This window comes from Aedes aegypti, chromosome 1, assembly GCF_002204515.2.
Source record: "Aedes aegypti strain LVP_AGWG chromosome 1, AaegL5.0 Primary Assembly, whole genome shotgun sequence".
Lineage (NCBI taxonomy): Eukaryota > Metazoa > Arthropoda > Insecta > Diptera > Culicidae > Aedes > Aedes aegypti.
The window spans coordinates 178,045,270-178,066,035 of record NC_035107.1 but is presented as its reverse complement, the minus strand read 5'-3'; the positions used below and the strand labels follow the sequence as shown (position 1 = coordinate 178,066,035).

Below are 20,766 nucleotides of genomic sequence, written 5' to 3'. Positions count from 1 at the left end.
CTTACACATACCCCTAGGTTTAGTACACTACATTACCACAGTACACTACACGAAAATCTGCTGAAAAAAATAGGACAGTTTGAGTTCAGTGGAAGAGAGAAAAAATAAGGGGAAAAGAGGAGAGTTAGTCAGACCTATTGAACGATAGAGGGAGTAGTAGGCGCTAAGCAAATGACTCGTTCTACTTTTGAAGAAGACCTCAGCCAAAGCAGTCGTTTAACAAGATTAAAGTTTATTAAAGAAAAAAAAGTTTGAAGTGAAGTATGTATGAAGAAGTTTAAGGACAGTGGAGAAGTTCTTGAAAAAAAGGAAGATATACGAATCAGGTATACAAAGTCCGTGATCCCTCAAACAGTAGGTTAGGTCTACAGACGAGTGTTTCCTGTGTTTAGGACCCGCAAAGTGCAGCCTGGAGTTCCGTTACACATTCACGGTCGTACGGACACCTTTTCGGCTTGGAAGCCAGTGACGAACCACGAAAGCGATCCAAACGTGCCTGGGATCCAACCCATCCCCCCCTCAGAACAGGTTCAGCGACCTAGAGTACCCTAAAGAGTCATCAGTCATGAAGAGTCATTGTCCTTCGACTCCAGAACCGATATGCTCCAAGTTTTACAGCAGAGACCGGCCGGTATACAAGAATAGCAAGTATAACACACCACACTCACCCACACAGCACTGTAAAGTTTAGGGAATAAAAGTTGAAATTGTACCTCATCAGTTTATTCAGTTACACCCCCCTCCCCCCCATATCCGAGGTCTGATTAGCCAAGTAGGTCCACCCCAGCCGATCTTGAGACCGTAGAAGTGCTCCAGGTCGAGCTAGCCGTAAAAGAGGTCCTTGACGCACCCAACCTCAAAAGGCAGGCCGTTGCTTAGCCAAGCTTGCCGAGGTCTTTGTCCTGGCAACCCACGTGTTGCCCAACCTAGCAGTAACAATTGATAAGGATGATTAACGAAGATCTAGTTAGAGTCGCTGAATGGTCCGATCGTTACGAGTTCCGTGTGAATCATTCGAAAAGCAAAGCACTGTTTATCAAGGGCCGTTGTCGCAACACTATTCTCACCGATTCATTACCTACTATAACAATTAAGGGACAGCCTATTGAATGGACGGATAAATCGATGAATCTTGGTTTTGTGTTCTAGTCTGATCTGGAATGGGATGGCCTTGTCAAACAACAATGTGGTAAAATCTACGGTTGTCTGCGCACACTCTACAGTACCACCTCATCTGCACGCACGGAAGTGCGACTCAAACTATTCAAAGCGCTTATACTTATACGCTTATTATTTCTTATTTGGAGATGCTTTGCATGTCACCCCAAGTGCATGCTGCATGGACATACTATGAGTTGCACTCAACAGCTGTGTACGATATGTTTACGGCCTCAACCATTATAGCAGAGTGAGTCATCTACAGAAAAACTTGCTTGGATGCTAAATACAGCACTTTTACGCATACCATTCCTGCATTTTCTTGTGAAGTCTAGCTAAATCTGAATCCCCAATAGCACTGTATCAGAAACTAATCCCATCTTAAAGCTGCCGATCGCAGAATTTCATCGTTCCGTTGAACAACACGACTAGTTACGCAAGTACAATGTTCGTCAGAGGTGTGGTGAATGGGAATTCCATGCCTCCCGTGATCAAACACTCAACATCGGAAGCAAATTCTAAGAGGGGCTGCCTTGATTTTTGGAATTGTAGACAGTAAGTTAAGAAAAGATAATATTAATAATGTTAGTAGACATAAGTATTGTATGTAATGAAACGTTTTACGACACGGAGGTAGTATTTGAAAAGGGCTTCCCTTACGCTGCCTAATGAATAAACAAACAAACAAACAGTGTTGATAGACTCACACTCAAAATCTCAATCAATACGCTCTCCCGTGAGAGCAAACTCATTAGAGATCTGCTTCGCAAATCTCACGCTTGAGATTTTGATGCAAAATCAACTCAATCAACTCAAACCGTAAAAAATGATTCAGTCGCAAAACCCGGTAAAAACTCGTGAAACCCGAATGTTGTTGTTTACGTTAGAAAGGATTACTATAATTTTACCAGACTAACAAGAAATTATTGCCGTGTGTGAGTAAACTGTGGAAATACGAGACAATGAGTCAAAAAGGTGAGCCAACTCATCCATGATTTTTTGACTGCTGAGTTGCATGATTGACAACTCACGCATGAAAAATCTCAAGCGTGAGTTGTGAGAAATTGAGTTTTTTACAACACTGCAAACAAACTAACAAACAAACAAACAAACAAACTAACTAACCCAATATCCTATCCATGACAACTGTGGATATGCAGAGGTATACTCGGTCTCTAGTAACAACGGTTGTCTAACTAACATTCTGAGTTACCTTCTCAGGGGATCTAGTTGCAGATTTCACCCTGATAAAAAAACAAAAAAAAAAGACAATCTAAAACATCTTTTCAAATAGATACCATGAAGGTTGAGCGATCGCCTATGTTCTGTACTAGATCTGAGCCACCCCAAATAATGTGATGAGCATGAGTGTCACTGCAAACAATCGGCTGAAGGCCTTTTGTTATAACCTGTACGTCAACTCATTTGAAATCATCCGTTTGGAGATGGTTCATTATGTGGTAATTGTAGCGAACAATTGACGTATTTCTTATTAAGGTCAGCAAGATAAACATCGATTTTGACAGCACATAAGGTATGGCCCACTTAGAATTGGAACAAACATGTTTGGTTCTTACAACGACTCTAGTGGTCCAATTTAGAAGCTGAGCCGTCCATGTGTGCTCTATAACAATTATAACATAACATGATTTTTTTTCTCCGCTTAATACGAACGCACTTAAAAAAAAAAAGACATTACACGTTAATGCTTCCAGTGGGCTATTTGCCCTTTGAAGGAAGCACCACGCTAGACAACGGACTAGCATGCAACGCCCAGTGACACAGTCGGAAAACATTCCTCTCGAAAAGTTTTTCGACCTGAGGCGGGAATCGAACCCACTCTCCTTAGCACGATGCGGCTAAATGCCTCGGTGACACTACCCGTACGGCTACGAAGCCCACTTCTGAGAAATTCAACATGGAAGAAGAGAGAAGGGAAACAATTGCACACAAAAATTAGAAAAACCCGTCTTGATCAGGAACAGAAATTGCAAAAGTGTTAGGTGTTTTAATAAATACTGTGTGGCTTGTACTGAATAAGTACGAAGTAACTTTTTTGACAGATCGCAAGTCACAAAGGAAGCGTCGGACAGTTACTGTTCACCGTCAGCTGTGGTAAGTGTTCCCTTAGTTGTGGGTGTTCCCATAGTTGCGGTAGTGCCGTTTTCACTAATGTTATTACATTAGCCACATAACCGACACTGCCAATCGACGTATTGGCTTGTTGATACACGGAATAGTAGAAAAGAGCGTTCAAATTGCTTTAAAACTGATGAAATATCACTAAATTTGCTAAAACTTTACTTACTTGTACCAATAGGTGCGGTAAAGTGTTCTTATAGTGCATTTAGGCGTATTAGGCAGATTAGCAAAGTTTAGTTTCGCAATAAAATGATCGAATACTCGAGTTGTAAAAATTTTGATCTCATATTTAGATTCAGGAGCCCAAATTTAGTAGATAGGGAAGTTTTTTATTCCTAAACCTGCTCTGTTATATGGTGATTAAATTCGTCCCAACGTGTCATTCTATTTTTTTTGATATTGAAACTATTTTTATGATATGTTAAATATTATTTCATGAAAAGTCAATTACATAAACTGATAAAGATCAATGGAGTACTGGTTTTGTCGAAATTTATTTGACAATATTTGAATTAAGAAGGACGCCACAACAAAAAGTTGTAAAGAAATGATCAATTTGCCCCTGGATTACGGTACGTAAGTTTGCTATATTTTCTTTGCTTAAAGTAGCAAAATTTGGTTCCAAACTGTTATCCACACAGAATTTCTCCTTACGGAAGTAAGGTTCTTGAACTACCGCCTTTTTGGCTGTAACATTTTGCAAGAGTCTACAAGGATTGATCGTTGCTGTTCTTTAAGCTGAAGATTGATCTGAGCTGTCCTAACCGTAGTCACTACCCATACTAGGTAGGATAATGCTTTTTGCTATCTAACAACGAAAACGACCAGCAATGGAAAAGAAAACCAGATCGATGTCTATTGAAAAATGCCAATGGCGAAGAAGCACAGCATACACTGTGAAAAACACGTAATACGGCTCGAGAATGAAGAAAAACAGCCGATTATCTCGGAATAACGCAAGGTTTGGTGCAACAACATTTTGTTCATATCTGTTTATATAAAGATATACTTGATACTTGATGGGCTACAATTCGCTACGATGAATCTGCGCCGAATGGATGAGTCTTCTCCACTGGGCTCGGTCCTGGGCCAATCGCTTCCAGTCGCCCTGAACGTTAAGTGCCCTTAAGTCCTCCTCAACCGCAAAAAGCCATCGTGTGCGCGGCCTACCACGAAGTCGGCGGCCTCGTCCGGGTTCTCTGTTGAATATTATCTTTGCTTGTCGTTCTTCCGGCATACGGGCAACGTGACCAGCCCAACGCAGCCTGCCGTGTTTTATGCGCTTGACAATATCCACCTCTTTATACACTTGGTACAACTCGTGATTCATGCGACGCCGCCAGATGCCGTTTTCTAGTTTACCGCCGAGTATTGTTCGCAGCACTTTACGTTCAAACACCCCGAAAGCTCTCCGGTCGACTTCCTTCAATGTCCATGATTCATGGCCATAAAGGACAACCGGAAGGATCAGTGTCTTGTATAACGCGAGTTTTGTTTTCGTTTGCAGGCTACGGGACTTCAGCTGGTTACGGAGCCCGTAGAAAGCCCGACTCGCAGCTGCAATACGTCTTTTCACCTCGCGGGTAACATCATTATCGCATATTCACTAGTGTTCCAAGATACACAAATTCTTCCACCACTTCAAACTTATCACCACCTAGCACCATTTCGCTACCACTAACACGTCCGGACCCACGTTGACCACCAGCTATCATGTACTTCGTTTTTGTGGTGTTGATCGTGAGCCCGATTCTCGCTGTCTCCCTCTTGAAAGGCACGAACACCTCTTCCACTGCCCGACGGTCAATCCCGATGATGTCGATATCGTCCGCGAAGCCAAGGAGCATATGAGAACGTGTGATAATGGTACCGCTTCTCTGCACACCGGCTCTCCTGATAGCACCTTCGAGCGCTATGTTAAACAGCAAGTTAGAAAGAGCGTCACCCTGTTTCAATCCATCTAAGGTTACGAACGATGATGAAATCTCGTCCACCACCCGCACACTTGATTTTGATCCATCAAGCGTTGCACGAATCAGTCTAATCAGCTTCGCCGGAAAGCCATGTTCGGACATAATTTGCCACAACTCGTTTCTCTTCACTGAATCGTACGCTGCTTTGAAATCTACAAACAGATGATGAGTCTGCAAGTTGTACTCCCGGAATTTATCTAGGATTTGACGCAGGGTAAACATTTGATCCGTCGTTGATCGGCCCTCTCGAAAACCAGCTTGGTATTCGCCGACAAAGGACTCCTCATACGGTCTCAATCTGTTGAACAGAACTCCAGACATGATTTTGTACGCCGAATTAAGGAGTGTTATCCCTCGGTAATTGGCGCACTCCAGTCGATGCCCTTTCTTGTACAAAGGGGAAATGAGACCTTCCAACCAACTAGTAGGCATTTGTTCTTCCTCCCATATCCTCGATATGATACGGTGAAGGAGTTCGTGCAGCTGCTCGCTTCCGTGTTTGAGAAGTTCGGCCGGGAGCTCGTCCTTCCCAGCAGCCTTGTTGTTCTTCAGCCCATTGATAGCTTTTTTTACCTCATCTAGCGTTGGAGGTTCCACAGCCTGTCCATCGTCATCGATTTGAATTCTGCTACCAGATCCACTTCCATTATTTCCATTCAACAATGACTCAAAGTACTCTTTCCACCTGGCGGCCACCATTGTCTTATCCGTCAGCAAGTTTCCTTCGCGGTCGTTGCACATGGCGGGAGACGGCGCTGTTTTTCTCCGCACACCATTTACGGACTCGTAGAACCGTCGCATGTTGTTCTCTTCCATAGCTTCTTGCGCCTGAGCAATTACTGCCTCTTCATGCTCCTTTTTCTTTCTGCGATGGATCCGTTTTTCGGCTGCCCTTGCTTCCTTGTACCGCTCTCTGCTCTGACGGGTACCAGACACCAGCATCCGGCTTCTAGCCATGTTCTTCTCGTTCGTCATTCTCTGGCACTCCTCGTCGAACCAACCGTTCCTTGGTCTTCGTTGAGCAGTACCTACCACTTCTCGCGCTACTGTGCTCACTGCTCCGTGGACTGACTCCCACAGATCGCTGAGGTTGACGCTTTCGTCGATTTCGCTAATCCGCTCGTCGAGCTTTTGATGGTAGTCCGCTGCTACACCATCTGCTGACAGGCGTTGGATATTGAAACGCAACGATTGTCGATTTCTAGAACTCTAGACGGTTGATAATCGCGCTCGAATTTTGCTTACAACGAGATAGTGGTCTGAGTCGATATTAGGACCCCTGAAAGTTCTAACATCGATGACGTCGGAAAAATGTCGGCCGTCTACCAGAACATGGTCGATTTGGTTGCAAAGTTCGCCATTTGGGTGTTGCCAGGTGTGCTTGCGGATATCCTTGCGTGCAAAGTAAGTGCTACTGATGGCCATCCCCCTGGTGGCAGCAAAGTTCACTAAACGTAGGCCGTTGTCGTTGGTAACAGAGTGAAGGCTCTCTTTACCAATGATAGGGCGGAAGAAGTCCTCTTTTCCGACCTGCGCATTAGCGTCGCCGATGACAATTTTCACGTCGTGTTTTGGGCATTCTCCATAGGTCTTGTCTAGACATTCGTAAAACGCGTCCTTCACGTCATCGGGTTTGTCGTTAGTCGGTGCATATACGTTGATCAGGCTGTAGTTGAAGAACTTGCCCCGAATCCTCAATACGCAGATCCGCTCGTTGATCGGCCTCCACCTAATAACGCGCTTCATCTGCTTCCCGATCACTATGAAACCGACTCCGTGTTCAGCTTTATCGCCACCGCTGTAATAGATGTTGTATTTGAAAGCGGTGTTAGCGACGGGATCTACCGCTCTGAATTCACGTTCTCCAGATCTTAGCCAACGCACTTCCTGAATAGCAGCCACGCACACGCCAACTTTTCGCAATTCACGAGCCAAAAGGCTCACTCGTCCAGGTTCATTTAAGGTCCTGACGTTCCAGGTACCGAGTTTCCAATCATAGTCCTTATTTCGTTGCCAGGTCGGTTGCCGAAAATAACGTTCGTTTCTTCTTCTTTCTCCATTTTTCGTGGTGGATAATGAATTCGGTATGCTACCTTACCGGGGTCGCGCTACCTACATCACGTTGATGGGACTGCCATCTTAGGTGTAGCTGACGTGATACAGCGTTTCGTACTCAGCCGCTGGATACCAGAACAGACGCTGTTTGAGCCGCACCTCCTAGTGTACAGACGCTCAGAACGCACCTCCTCACTCTAGCTGATGTCAGAAGGACAACAGTGCCCAGGCTGCACTACCAGCTAAGTACGCAACCCTTAGCTGGCGGTCTTTGTCATCATTTGACCCGTGGAAGCGCGAGGTAGGAACTTGTGAGGACCAGAGCTGTGTTGGACGCTCCTTCCTGATTGTCGACTCACCATTTTGCAGCCCATAAAGATATATACTGCCCATAACTGCATATTTTTAACATTCGACAAAAGTAGGCATTGAGTAAATGGGATACCAAGTTTGCATTTTACTACAGTATGGGAGGAAACTAAAATTTCAAAAAATCAATAATAATTCAAAAGTGCTTATTTGAGGCTGAAATGTTGTACAGCTCATATCGCATATTGGGTGAATAGTAAGAAAATAATTCTGATAGAAATTTCGTTGCTACTACATTATGAGGCTCATGTATAATCTCAATGTGACTCTTATGCGGTTACAAATGCCAATGTGACTAAACAACTTTATATTTTTTTCGAATTTTCTAGAACAATCTCACAGATTTTAGTAAGTTGATCGAAAGTATTTATCATTTGATGACTTTCCATGGTATTAACTACAATTTGTCAAAAATGTCGAATGTGACTGTTATGCAGTTATGGGCAGTGTAAGGCTTATAAGGCTTGATAGGGCTTATAGATTTGGATAAGATTTATAGATATATAAGGCTCCACAATTCACAATTCATTGAAACATGCTAATATAAATATTCAAATAAAATAGATAAATAATTTTTCAAGTTTTTCCACTGTTTGATGAAGCCCAACCCTGTACACTCACATCCACATTCATTTATTCACTCACAATGTCGCTCAATATTGGAGGAAATGATCCAAATCCGGCCTCTCCAAGTTCCCGAGTAATAGAATACAAGCCCCGAAGGCTCGGGACAACAAACTTACCCGACTTTGCGGTTCTTGCGATACAGCCGTTCTTCGATGAAATTCGTACTTGTGTATTTGAACTGCAAGGGTTAAGCTATGCGCACAGACAAACAGACGTAACACTTAGAACAAATCTGGATCAAAATCATAGTCACGAGGACTTGTACGCCCAATGCTAAAATCGGTGTGTTTGGCCGACACGCCAACAGATGGCGGTAGTGTGTAAACGTCAAACACGAACAAAAATGAATGCGAGCGCTGCGGGTGGCGGATTGGCCACCTAACATATTTTTAAATTGACCGTTAAAAAGGTGGTCGATGGACAATGATGAGAGTGTGACGTCTGTTTGTCTGTGCTATGCGGTTCGATAGAAAAGGTACGTTCCTCAGAGAGGAATGGAGTAGAAGCCGATTTGTATGCACAGTTCTATTTTGATGGTGACATCTATATATTAACCGATTTGATCCTTGTTTGCTCCGAAGAATGTCAAGAAAGCTTAATCTTCTTTTGGGGGGTTCTGCGTATGGGTGGATAAAAAAAAGTAGAAAGGAATCAATGCTTTGCATCCAGGACGTGACTCTGATAATACTAATGGGATTGGTTTATTTGGGATTGTTGATTTTTCAATATTGCTTGCCAAACCTTTCCGAACCCGCATCAAAGGTTAGTAAAAAAATACGATTTATTGGATTTGAATCTCTACATATTTTATGTTTGGATTAGAATGAATACAAACGCATTTCAGTGCTCATTCAATGATTTGATCAACTGTTGGTAGCGATTGTTTTATTTGAGTAAGAATAACCAGCAAGAATAACACTACGGATTGATTGTTCCGGTGGTAAAAGCCCATCAAACTGGTGGCCTCCAGTTAATGATGTCATGTGGCTAAAAACTTACTAGGGACGTCAAATGAAACCTAACCATACACGGTGCCTGTGGAGGATACACACCATTGTCAATTTGCTTATGTTTCTCCGAAATATTCAGCTTCTCATATCGAGTCTCAAAACGGGATTTAACCTGTTTCGGTCCAGGTTAAGAATTGAATTGAATATCAATATCAAATTATCAGTAAAGCAAAATGAATTGGTCAGTGTTGGTAGACTTTCACTCAAATCTCAATCATTGAGTTTCTGCGTCATCAAGTGGCTCGGTAGCTTAGTTGGTAAAGCGCTCGTCTAGCATATAAGAGTCGTGGGTTCGAATCCCAGCCGAGCAAATAGATTTTGTTTCATGATTTCACACATAATTTATCCATTTTTACCACGTGTAATTAGTAAATCAATTTAAAAACCATGCGGATTGGATTACCGAACAGCTCAAGCCAGCTCAAACAGCTATAAGCCTCAATTTAAAAATACTGTTTTATAGCAATCCAGCGCATTCAGAACGAGACTCTGATTAATCAAAATAACTATAACATAACTTTTGCAACAAATTATGTTTAATCGATTACACTTGCGATGAAGTTTTTGGAGTTTTCAGCGATTAGGAGGAAGTTGATTAATTTTTGACCCGATTTGACCCAGAGGACCTGCTGTATAACTCCTGCCTCCTAGTCAAAATGACTCCTTAAATATTTTTCTTAAAAAAAGATATGTAGATGCACCATTCCCGGACATTTTAGAAAAATTGTGCCCGAAGTGATTTTTTGAAACTAAATCCAGCAAGTAAATATCAATTTTAGCTATCTATATCAAAATATGCAATCACTTACCTATTTTTGCCTGCTCGGGAAGGCACTCTCCTCAAAAGTTATCTGAAAGATGTCGTATACATATTATAATACTCATCTAAGCGTCCAAAATCAAGAAATCAGTTTCGTAGGAAATCAATTTTATATCAATCATTCACCCCAGCGGTAAGAAACTTTTATTAATTAGAACTTTTGTTGCCTGATGCTCCCGGTAAAAGCCACCTTGTCTTGCATGTAAGTGATATCGGTACGTATGAGTATTTACCGACAAACGATCCAACTTTGTACTTTCAACTACTTTACGATGCCGGAGATGGTTGACTGAGTAAACTAATTGACTCTGGGGACTTTCCCCGTTTTGTTTCATATCGTGACACAGGAAATGGTTCAGCAGATGCCTTTAAACGTGATCCATTAGTTCGAACTAGTTCGTTCTTCGTCGTCGCCTTCATCGCCATGTACGGTTCGACGCCGGTTGGCACATTTGGTGAAAGAGTGAGTTATCCCGGATCCAGGATAGAATGAATTGATATTTGCTTGGGGGAGCTCTCTGGTTTAACAGCAAGAACGCTACATGAACAGGGAAATGAATCACAGTAAAACTATTAGGACTTTGAATGTGATGCTACACGGTCCATTAGTTCTACAATGTTTTACAGATGGAGAAAAATGCTCAGCGTGAAAAATATCGAGGAAGGTGGAGGTTTTTCAAAGTAAGGCCATGTCAAAAGTTATTGTATAATAGTCCAAAAATTTGCCCATCATATATTGTCCCACCGCCCTGAAACCGAATTGCGCCGAGGTGACTCGCGCTGCCTCGGGTCTCGAGAAAACAAGAGTTTCAAATAAGTGTTGGTCTTGATTTCTACCGGATGCATAATATTTGAAAAACTTCGAAAAGATATTTAAAAAATAGTGAATTTGCAGTAAAATTAATTACGTAAGAAAATTTTGGCGGTTTTCCAACCCCCGTCTTCCCATGGTAAGGTTTTTTGTATGAAAATGTAAAACATTTTGTATGATGCGTATGAAATCTGTAAATTATTTAAGTCAATAATCGTTGCAATCTTCTAATGCCACGACAAATGAGTTTTATATCTAGGTAAAGTTAGGTAAGTTAATTGAAAGCGATTTTTTTGCTTATAAGCACGGGAAATCAACGGTAAAAATTCTGAGCTGCTACGGCAAATGAAATGTAATATGTTGTTAACAAAATATTAATACAAGCTTAATTTAGTTTAACCAAATTAGAACAACAGAAAACCTAGATATATATAATGAATGTAATGTTTGGAATGATACTAATAAAGGATTTAAAAAATCGTCCCTGCCATACAATATATTCCCAGCAACTCTTTATTGGCTCATCCTTTTTTTTTCAATAAAGAACTGATAAAAAACACACCTAATAAAGCTCTTTAAAAATCTTACGATCAATATCTTCCGTCTGCTCGGAGTCGTCTTAACGGTAGATTAAATGAACAGGACATTGAGTTTCCCACCGTATCACAAGTTTCTTTGCTTGTTATGTTTTCCTTTCCCCAACTTTTCAATCTTATCTTCATTGCACTGCAGACAGAAAGGTGAGGCTTTTCCGATTGTTTCTCGTTTTCATTACGGCTGCCATGGCTTGGGATCTAATTCTCAAGTTCATTATTGTTTCAGGCGAGCTCAGATAACGGCTAGCAGAATGAAAACTACAAAGCAGACCTGCCTTGATAATTTTGTTTTAACCAGTTTGTAGGATTATAGGTGCTTCAGTTCAATGAAAAGCTAAATTTATTTTGGAACTCTTGTTTTGCTCAGCATTTAACAAACATTTAGATTCAGATGATAATTGGCACTCCAAAACAAATTTATGTTTTTGTTAACTAAACATCTATCTCGTTAGGTTCAAACATAAAGTCAAAAATGTTGTATAAATCTCTAGCTTGCAGTGAATAAACAAATTGTACTATTGAGAACTTCACTTGAAATTAACATATTTCATCATATATAAATGTATATCTACAGATAATATTTATTCTTGAAATATTAGGTAACATTGTGAGAAATTCATGCGTTAAACTATTCTTTTGTATCTCTATTATCGAATAATATCTGAATGATGAGTTTTGGAAAGTTCAACCAAGAGAGGTTCATGCATAAATTAGATCTCGCTCCAAAGAGGGAAAGTGTAAAGAAAAGCGTGTTAAGCCTTACCATGTTTTTCAAGCAATGCTTATTACATTTTCTGTTATTGGTTTCTTTTCAGAATTCAGCCCAATAAATTGTAAGGATTATAAAACTTCTAACTGACTCGTTAAACAACAGAAATCAACAAGCATGTCCATCTCCGAATTCCGCAAGAAGAAGCTGTTGTACGTCTTCAACGTTTTCTTTGGTAAGTCAAAGTTTATCAACCTTTACAAAAAAGTATTATAAGACTACATAATGAATAATCGTTGGAACAATGTATTATATGAAGGCTCCTTCAATCTACTGAAATTATTTAATTACTGGCGGTGATTAACAAAATAAGGTTAGCATATTAATAGAGGAATATCTTTTAGGATGATCCATTCAGAGACCTTTTTTATTACAGTGGTTCACATTAGTCTAGCTTAGCACAATCACAATTTTGCGTGTCTCAAGGACCAAACTATATGTTTCTTTCTTGTAAACTAAAGCTTGTTGCATCATTTTTTACCTTTAGAAAAGTCGTCAAAGTTGTATAAAAAACTGTTTTATCAATATTATCATGTGAATTACTGTTTAACTTTTTAACTGATCTAGTTCACCAAGCATGCAGCAATCCACTCAAGCTGCTTTTTGGCTGTGATAATCCAGGTTAGGAACTTTATGAGCATCTTCCACAACTATAAGGAACATATTTTAGCAAAATTAGCAATATTACTATGAAGCACGCTGTCTTTGAGGTTAGGCGAGCTCAAAGCTATTTTATTAAGGGGACAATTATTAGTTTTAACGTTCAACGCTCCGTCATCGTAATCATCGTCATCATCGAAACTTCAAAAGCAGTTTTTCTGGTCAATTGCCCCGAAATAGGCAATGCACGCATAGGCAGTCTCGCTACCATCGACGAAGACGTGGAGCTGCAGGACCTTGATGTCGGATGCCGTCATGCCCGAAAAATAGGCACGCGGTACTTGCACTTCTTCCAGCTCTTTAAATTTTGCGGTCCATGAACGCCATCGCTCCAGAATCTGCTCGTCTACCGTATTGTCCCAACCAGCTTTCGTACGCCAGATGTCTTGGATAATAACTCGGCCGTGGATCAGAAAGTGTGAAAGAAGTCCCAACGGATCGAACTGGCTCATTACACATCGCAGGATGCCTTTTTTGGTGGGAACTACAGTTTCAACGTCGACCTCGCTGGAGAATACGAGAACATCCTCGGCTGCCACCATCACTCACGATCTTTATCGTACCGGCTTCGGTTTCCCCGACCCGTTGCAGAACTGTAGCCGAGATTGAGAGCCAGTTGCGAATAGTGAATCCGCCTCGCTGGTGCACCAGTTTCACCTCCTCTACCACCTGACATGCTTCATCCTCGCTATCAAAGCTATTTAGGTAATCGTCAACATAGTGTCGATGCACGATTGCCTCCGCTGCCTTGGGTACTCCACTGCGTGTTCGGTCCCATTCAAGTTCTTTACAAACTGCGCCGAACATGGCGAGCTTGTTGAGCCGAACGTCGCTACGTCGATTACGAAGGTCCTTGGAGATTTCCCGCTTTGGCTTGGCCAAAGAAATAGCTGGCTGTATCGGTCATCCCGTCGGATCTTGAGCTGATGGAACATTTCCATGATGTCTCCCACTACGGCGATCTTCCGTTCCCGAAATCCATAGAGCACTTCCGGGAGTGGTTGCACTAAATCCGGACCTTTTAGCAGCATGCTGTTCAAGAAATGCCGTCTACTGTTGCTGCCGCATCCCACACGATTCGGATCTTGTTTGGCTTCTTCGGGTTTTGCACTATTCCGACTGGGAGGTACCACAATCTTCTTGGGTCGGTGGCGGCCAACTCTTCTCCGCGGCCTCGTGGATGTACCTCTTCTTTTGGTACTGCTCTATCTGACGTTGTACTTTCTCGAATAGGGCTGGATCCGTGTTGAAGCGCCTTTCAAGACACCGTAGCCGCACTCCACGATGTCGTGGCGCTACAGCAACCCGGTCTCGAAACCGCCTTCGATTCGTCTAGTTGCCTTCTAGAGTGAAGATCGTCCTAATTATTGTGACTCCGATCCACCGAAACTCCTACATTTTCCACCGTGAAGTATTGCTTCACTAGCTCGTGCAGAGTTTTGTCGGAGTCGCAACCACAGATGTGCAAGTTGCAACTCGCGATGTTCGACCCATTCGGCATTGATCTGTAGATTGCCCATCCGAGACGAGTCTTCGCCGCTATAGGCTCTCCTTCTCGTAGTTGTTGAGTGGTGGTGAGATGGGTATTCTTTTCTCCAATTAGTATTCCAGGAGCTCTGTATTCGAAATCTGTGACCGTATTTCCGTAGATGCTCAAAACGATCAGCGAGCTCTTTGTAGTGCAGTATTTGAACCGGTAGTGCCAAAGATTCTACGGTTCTGACGTTTTTGAGCGGATATCTTTTACCGCCTCCGATGCTCGAAATATCCGCCTCCACCTGAAGTGAACCTTCTTCTTCGCGACTGATATTGCTCGTCCAGGTCAGGCAAAGAAGCATTTCCGTTCCTTCAGCCTGTAGAGCAAGGAGCGTTACGGATGAGCCTTCATCGATGAAATCTAGGGTTTCTACGCTTCGTCCCTTACTGAAGAGTCGCATTGGTATCATGCGGAAAAGAGTAGAGCTCTGGGTATGATGAGCGTTCACGCCTTCGGTGGGATTTCTTCGTGGCACTGTCTCATTCCCATGAGGTGCCGCCTTGATTGCGGTTAGCGGACGTTCCGAATCGCTGTGCAGAAGCGGGTGATGCCGAAGTTGGCATCCTTGCAAATTACAACGCGCTGACGATCGACACGGCTTTCTTCCGTGCTTTCCGAGGCAGATCCGGCAAAGAAATTGATTGTGAATGGCTTTCCAGGCTTGGGAACTGTGACCACTATTTATAACAGTTCATCGATTCTACCAGTCAACCAAAACACAAAGCAGCAGCACTGCCGTTATACGCATAATTGTCCCATGTTCCAAAATATGCAATCGAGGAATGTTATGGGAAAAAAGTAAATTAAGCTACGAAATTCAAAGTGGGACTGTTGTACCTAGAAAACAGGGGTTTTTGGAGAATTTCTACGCAAAACAGTCCCACTGATAGTAGTGACCAATTATGTGCTAAGCATACTGCTGTAGATTACCGTTCTTACATATAGATTGAACCTAATGTAGAGGACGTATATCCTCAAAACTATGTTAAGGCACCTAATGAAGGCTCAAGTGACATGTGCCAAACGGAGCCACGTGTGGGGAAGTGATGAAATACGATTTTATAATTTGGGATGGAAAGAAAAGTTTTCTGTATGTGTGATAATAAGAAAATGTATGAGTTAGTCAAAGAAAGAGTGGATGGATAAGTTAGAGAGTTTATTAGATGTAATAAATTCCTATGTCGACTCTTCCAGTTGCAGGCTTGACAGAAACTCATTCTGCGGAGTAAATGTTTAACTCAAAAATCACGACACAAATCTTCACACGTGTGACATTTCTTTGGACTTGGTTTGAAAAATCATGATATTTGATACATCGCAAATTAAGTTTTAGAACAGCCAACATATTTGCCACTTGCACCGAACAACAGAGTATCCAAAACAACCTGACATGTTATCAAGTCATCCAAGATCGTTTGAATTATCCTTCTTTAGCCTTGATTTGTTAACTAATGAAGTTTGTTGTTGCCAGTTAGATTTCAGAACCGACAATTTAGTGGCCATTTCCTCCAGGGAACTAAGAATTCGGAACAATCCGACAAGTGGTCAAGTCATTCAAATACATCTGAACCACCTTTTGATTTGATTTGCAAATTCATGAAAATTGATATGTCGCAAGCCAGGTTTCAGATTCGCCAATATAATGGCTACTTCCCGGTATTTGGAACAACCCAGCATGTAGCCAAGTCATCAAAAACGGTTGAACCGTTTTATTTAGACTTGATTTACTAAATCATGAAGTTGATTTGTCGCAAGCCTTGGACTTGAAATTGAAGTGGTTACTGATTCTTCAAGTGGGATTACCTCAGTACTCTTCATCATGAATCCAAAATTACAGTAAATTTATAATCGATGACTGCGGTTGCAAAAACTAGATGAATTTTGTGATCGGCCCTGAAAATTCATTGAAAAATGGATGGGAAATAATATTTTGATATTGAAAATTTCAATCAAATTTGACGTTAGGCTCGCATGAATGATGAATGCATCACGATAATATAAACACATAAAACAGGTTGTGTTCCACATGGGATGTAAAGCCAACGTAAGAAGATATTCAAAACGATTTTCCCAAACATCCGCTAATTAAAAACTGCTTACTGAATATTTTGTTCGAGATCAGCGCAGCGAATTGTATAATGTGACAATTTTGCGTATAAATACAGTAGTGGGACAGTTATGCGTGGAAATTCAACAATGGGACAAATTGACTTGGCTTGCTTTTCATTGAGTTTTCGAACAAAGTTAATTTTTGGAAAGTGTTTTCTAAAACTATACGTTAAAATAAACTGTTTGATGACAAAAAGTCAAAATGCACAAAAAGTAACATGGGACAATTATGCGTATAACGGCAGAGCAGCATCAATACCATCAGGCGTTGCGCTGCCGACGGTTCACACACTGCTTGAATGTTTTTGTCTCTCCACTCTGACCGTTTTCGGGCAGCCATCCCGAGGTGAATGATGGAAATAAATGTTAAATAAGCCAATCGCTAATATTTCGCTTGTGTTTTCAACTAATTGAAATTTATTAACGCTAAGAGCAAGAGCACAATCATTCCGTTGCGATACATATAAACAAGTTCAATTTTATGCTGCCGTTATCGAGCAAAAATGCAAAACCCCGAAAACCGGAAAAATCGTGTCATTTCGCATTCGGGTTTGAAAAAAACGTTGGGAAGAAGAAGATTACAGTTTTGAAGAGCCGTGACATTTTTTTTGTTTTGAACGGTCATGGTTTGCTTTGGATTTTGATGGTCGTGTGTAAAAATGTGAATGTCGAGGTGGTAAATGTTTGCGACAGTACATTTCCCATCCCTGTGGCTTTCCAACGATCGTCGCGATACATCTTCTTGAAGACTTCGCACTCATTCACTCGATGCTCCTGATTCCCACAGATCAAACATGCAATTGACGAAGCTGTCTTTGCATACTGTACTTTTGGCTTCTTAGGCGACGCTGCACTGGCAGAAGTAGCGTGGGCGTTGAGGACCCCCTTTTGCCTCTCGTCCTTTTTAGGCTTTGCCCCTCTCGGGTCCAACGTGAGGGTGACTTCAACTGCTGCTGATATCAGATTCGACATGTACCGACTAAACACACGGAGATCAACAGCCAAAAACTGGCGCTTGAACGTTACCCACTCGAGCTTCAAGTTCGCTGGGAGCTTATCCACAAGCTTTTGGAGTAGCACCGGGTTTGATAGGTGTAACACTTGTCCCGCTGTCTCCAAATGTTCACAGAAATTCTGCACTGCCATGCCAAAGGCACTATCGTACACAAATTATCCGCCTTCGGGGCCGGAACTTCTCGCACCTTCTGGAGCAGAGCGTAAATAATTTGCTCCGGGCGCCCATACAGCATCTGCAGCGTCTGCATCACTTGCGGCACGAACGTAAGTAACAGCAACCGGCTGCGAACCGCTTCCAAAGCACCGCCCTTCAAGCAACACTGGAGTCTTCCGATATTTTTCACATTGTTGTAGCCGCATGCTTCCGTGAAGGTGTTAAATGCACTGTAAAACATGCGCCACTCTTCCGGATTGCCACTGAACAACGGTAGTTCTTTCGGCATAACGTGACGCGCCGAGAGTTGACGAGAAGTAGGTGCTGATTGATCGATATGCGACGCGGAAGTATTTTGAGCACCAAATGGTGTTTGCGAAATGTATGGGTTGGAAGGCTCATCGGGAGGGCAAGGGGGAAGGAAGCGTAGGACGAGTGTGCATTTATTGTACTGATTTGCGGATAGACTGGCCCTACGATACAGTTTGCATACTGCGAACAAGCTACTTGACCTACTGGTACGTAATTGCTTATGCTACTTGTTACCTGGTATGGTTGGCTTACGTGACCCGATTGCATCGGGTAGCTGGCAAACTGTTCGACTGAGCTGATCGACTATGGCAGACACTGGGTAGAGCTGGTGGGACTTGTCACAGGATTGACTCCATTCGCTGTGGTGATCGGTGTCGACGATCCCGGACGGTTTGCTCCTCCTTCAGGCTGGAAATCGTGCATGAAGCTCAAAATTTTATTGAAATCAGCTGAAAATTATGGAATTTAGAGATGAAATGGTTAAAAAGACAAAAACAGATCATGGATAACAATAAGTTCAACTAGCGAAATCGATTTTAAATACCTATATCTGAATCATATTTGTGTTTTAAATGTTATTAAAATTATATGTTTCCAGAAAAAAAAGCTATTATAAACTACAGAACGATGTCAATCGGATTGGCAATAGTCAGTCGATAGAGCTGTATTCCCTAATCTCGATTATTCGTCTAGCTATATACCAACAATTTGCCAACAAAGATTTCCTAGAGCAACCAACAGTTATCATGACTGGCACAAATGAGTCGGTGACAAATGGTTCACTGGTTATCGGTCCACTTGGAAGCTTGTTCACATCCGTGTGGCAGAGGAAATGGTGATTTGCACTGTAGACACTCCTGTTACACCATTGTACAAATGGAAACTCTACGGAAGTGAAACAGATGAGTGAACCAATTTGTTCTTCAATCTCGATAGGGCTTTGTCGTTGTTGCTGTTGGAGAAAAGCGATAAATCAAGACATAAGTGATTTGTTGAAACTAATCCTTGCTGGGTCAATGTTCGTCCATGCAACAATGAATGAATTCTCGACCTTGTTGATATGAATCTCGATATGAATGATTTGTATCCTTAGTTGGAATTTATCTTGCTTTTGTAACTCGAGAAGGTTGACGCAAATAAATGATTAATGAGCATGAACACAGAATGTGTACATTGCAAGTACAACAGTCTCAATTACCATTAATCGATTTTTGTATAACATTTCTTTATAGATGTCAACCAGAGTGGAGAAATAGATCAGAAGGATTTTGAGCTTGCGATAGAGGTGAGCACTAAAATCAATTGGACTAGAACGTAAATCAACTTTAATAATTATTTTTACTGTTTTTCGTATCTAAAGAAAATTTGCGAGCTTCGTGGTTGGCCAGCTGGAAATCCCAAAAATGCGGAAACTCATGAAAACATGCTAAAAATTTGGGAAGGACTACGAGCCAAGGCGGATAAGGATAACGATGGTCAGGTAAGTCTGTTTTCAAATTGAAACTTACATTGTATCTATGCATGTCTGATTGAAGAGAAAGGCTGGCGATCGCCTGTCAGACCAAGGATAAAGCAGAAGTTTGGCTGAAATTTCCATTACATTATGCGCATTAACTGACTGACAAGGAAAAAAAGCTTTCAACTTACTACTGAGGAAATTCTTTTAATTTAAAGAGGCGTCCGAGGTTCCAGTATAAATGTAAAACCATAGAAAGAAGAAGGAGATGAGAATCTCATATTAAGTTGTATCTCCGTTGTATCTGTTCGCTATTATCTGCCCGTGACAAGTTTATACATTATTCATGAAAACAGTATACATTATGTTTTTCCTGGCAGGCGTTTGATTGATTAAAGGATCAAAACGAATGAGAGCGGGAGCTGAAATAATTTGATTTGATTTATTGCTTCAGAGTTCACAACACTGTATCGAAGAAATCTATTTGAAGTAGTACAGATTCAATGAAAGTACACTTCGTGTTCGAGAATGGTGAGGTATGTGCTCCAGCGGATAACTTAAATCGTTTCAAACAAAAAATATAATAGCAAATTAAATTCATGTATTTTTGCTCTAATAGTATAGCAGATTTTCATATCTTGAATTACTAAATTAAATCATGGTTAGCCCTACTTATAACTTTGGTGTTAGTTTGCTGTTACCTTGTTTGTAACGTCGGGTCCTGATAAGAGTATATAATATCTTTATATTTAAGTACTTCGCTTTCAAATGAACGATCGTTTTTTCCTGATTTATTGACCAACGATTCAAACTAGGTTTGTTCAAACAACTAATAGTTCGAAAGTTATATAAAAAGTACGATGTCACCCTACTGTACTCTTTTTTTCTTTTTATCTACTACCATCAAAGCAATGTAAATAGTTGATACTTAAGTGCTGTTCTGCTTTGAACCATGTTTGTCACTCATTCAATTATCCTGTTTCAAAGCACTGGACTAAATTATCTCCCCTTCTCTATATAGCTCCTGCATCTTAAAGACTACTGAATTCCAAAAAGAAAACAGTGGTTGCAGCACAATCAGCTTTTCTACTCAAATTTTTTTATCGTATTCTCATGGTTGGATTTACACTTATATAAGAACACAGCTTGCTTTATTTAGTACTTCTTATATTGTGTAAATATTTCCGTTTT

At 41.4% G+C, this 20,766-nt stretch overlaps 1 protein-coding gene across 3 annotated transcripts in view; it reads left to right on the top strand.

Moving 5' to 3' along the window:
• LOC5573875 (calexcitin-1) overlaps positions 1-20,766 on the top strand; it is a 159,636-nt gene that overhangs the window by 86,122 nt on the left and 52,748 nt on the right. For all 3 annotated transcript variants that reach the window (XM_021854276.1, XM_021854257.1, XM_021854267.1), the window contains exons 3-5: positions 12,377-12,505; positions 19,352-19,404; positions 19,480-19,599. In XM_021854276.1, coding sequence (XP_021709968.1) covers positions 12,448-12,505; positions 19,352-19,404; positions 19,480-19,599 — 231 coding nt within the window. In that variant the 5' untranslated portion in view covers positions 12,377-12,447. The remainder of the gene's footprint in view (positions 1-12,376; positions 12,506-19,351; positions 19,405-19,479; positions 19,600-20,766) is intronic.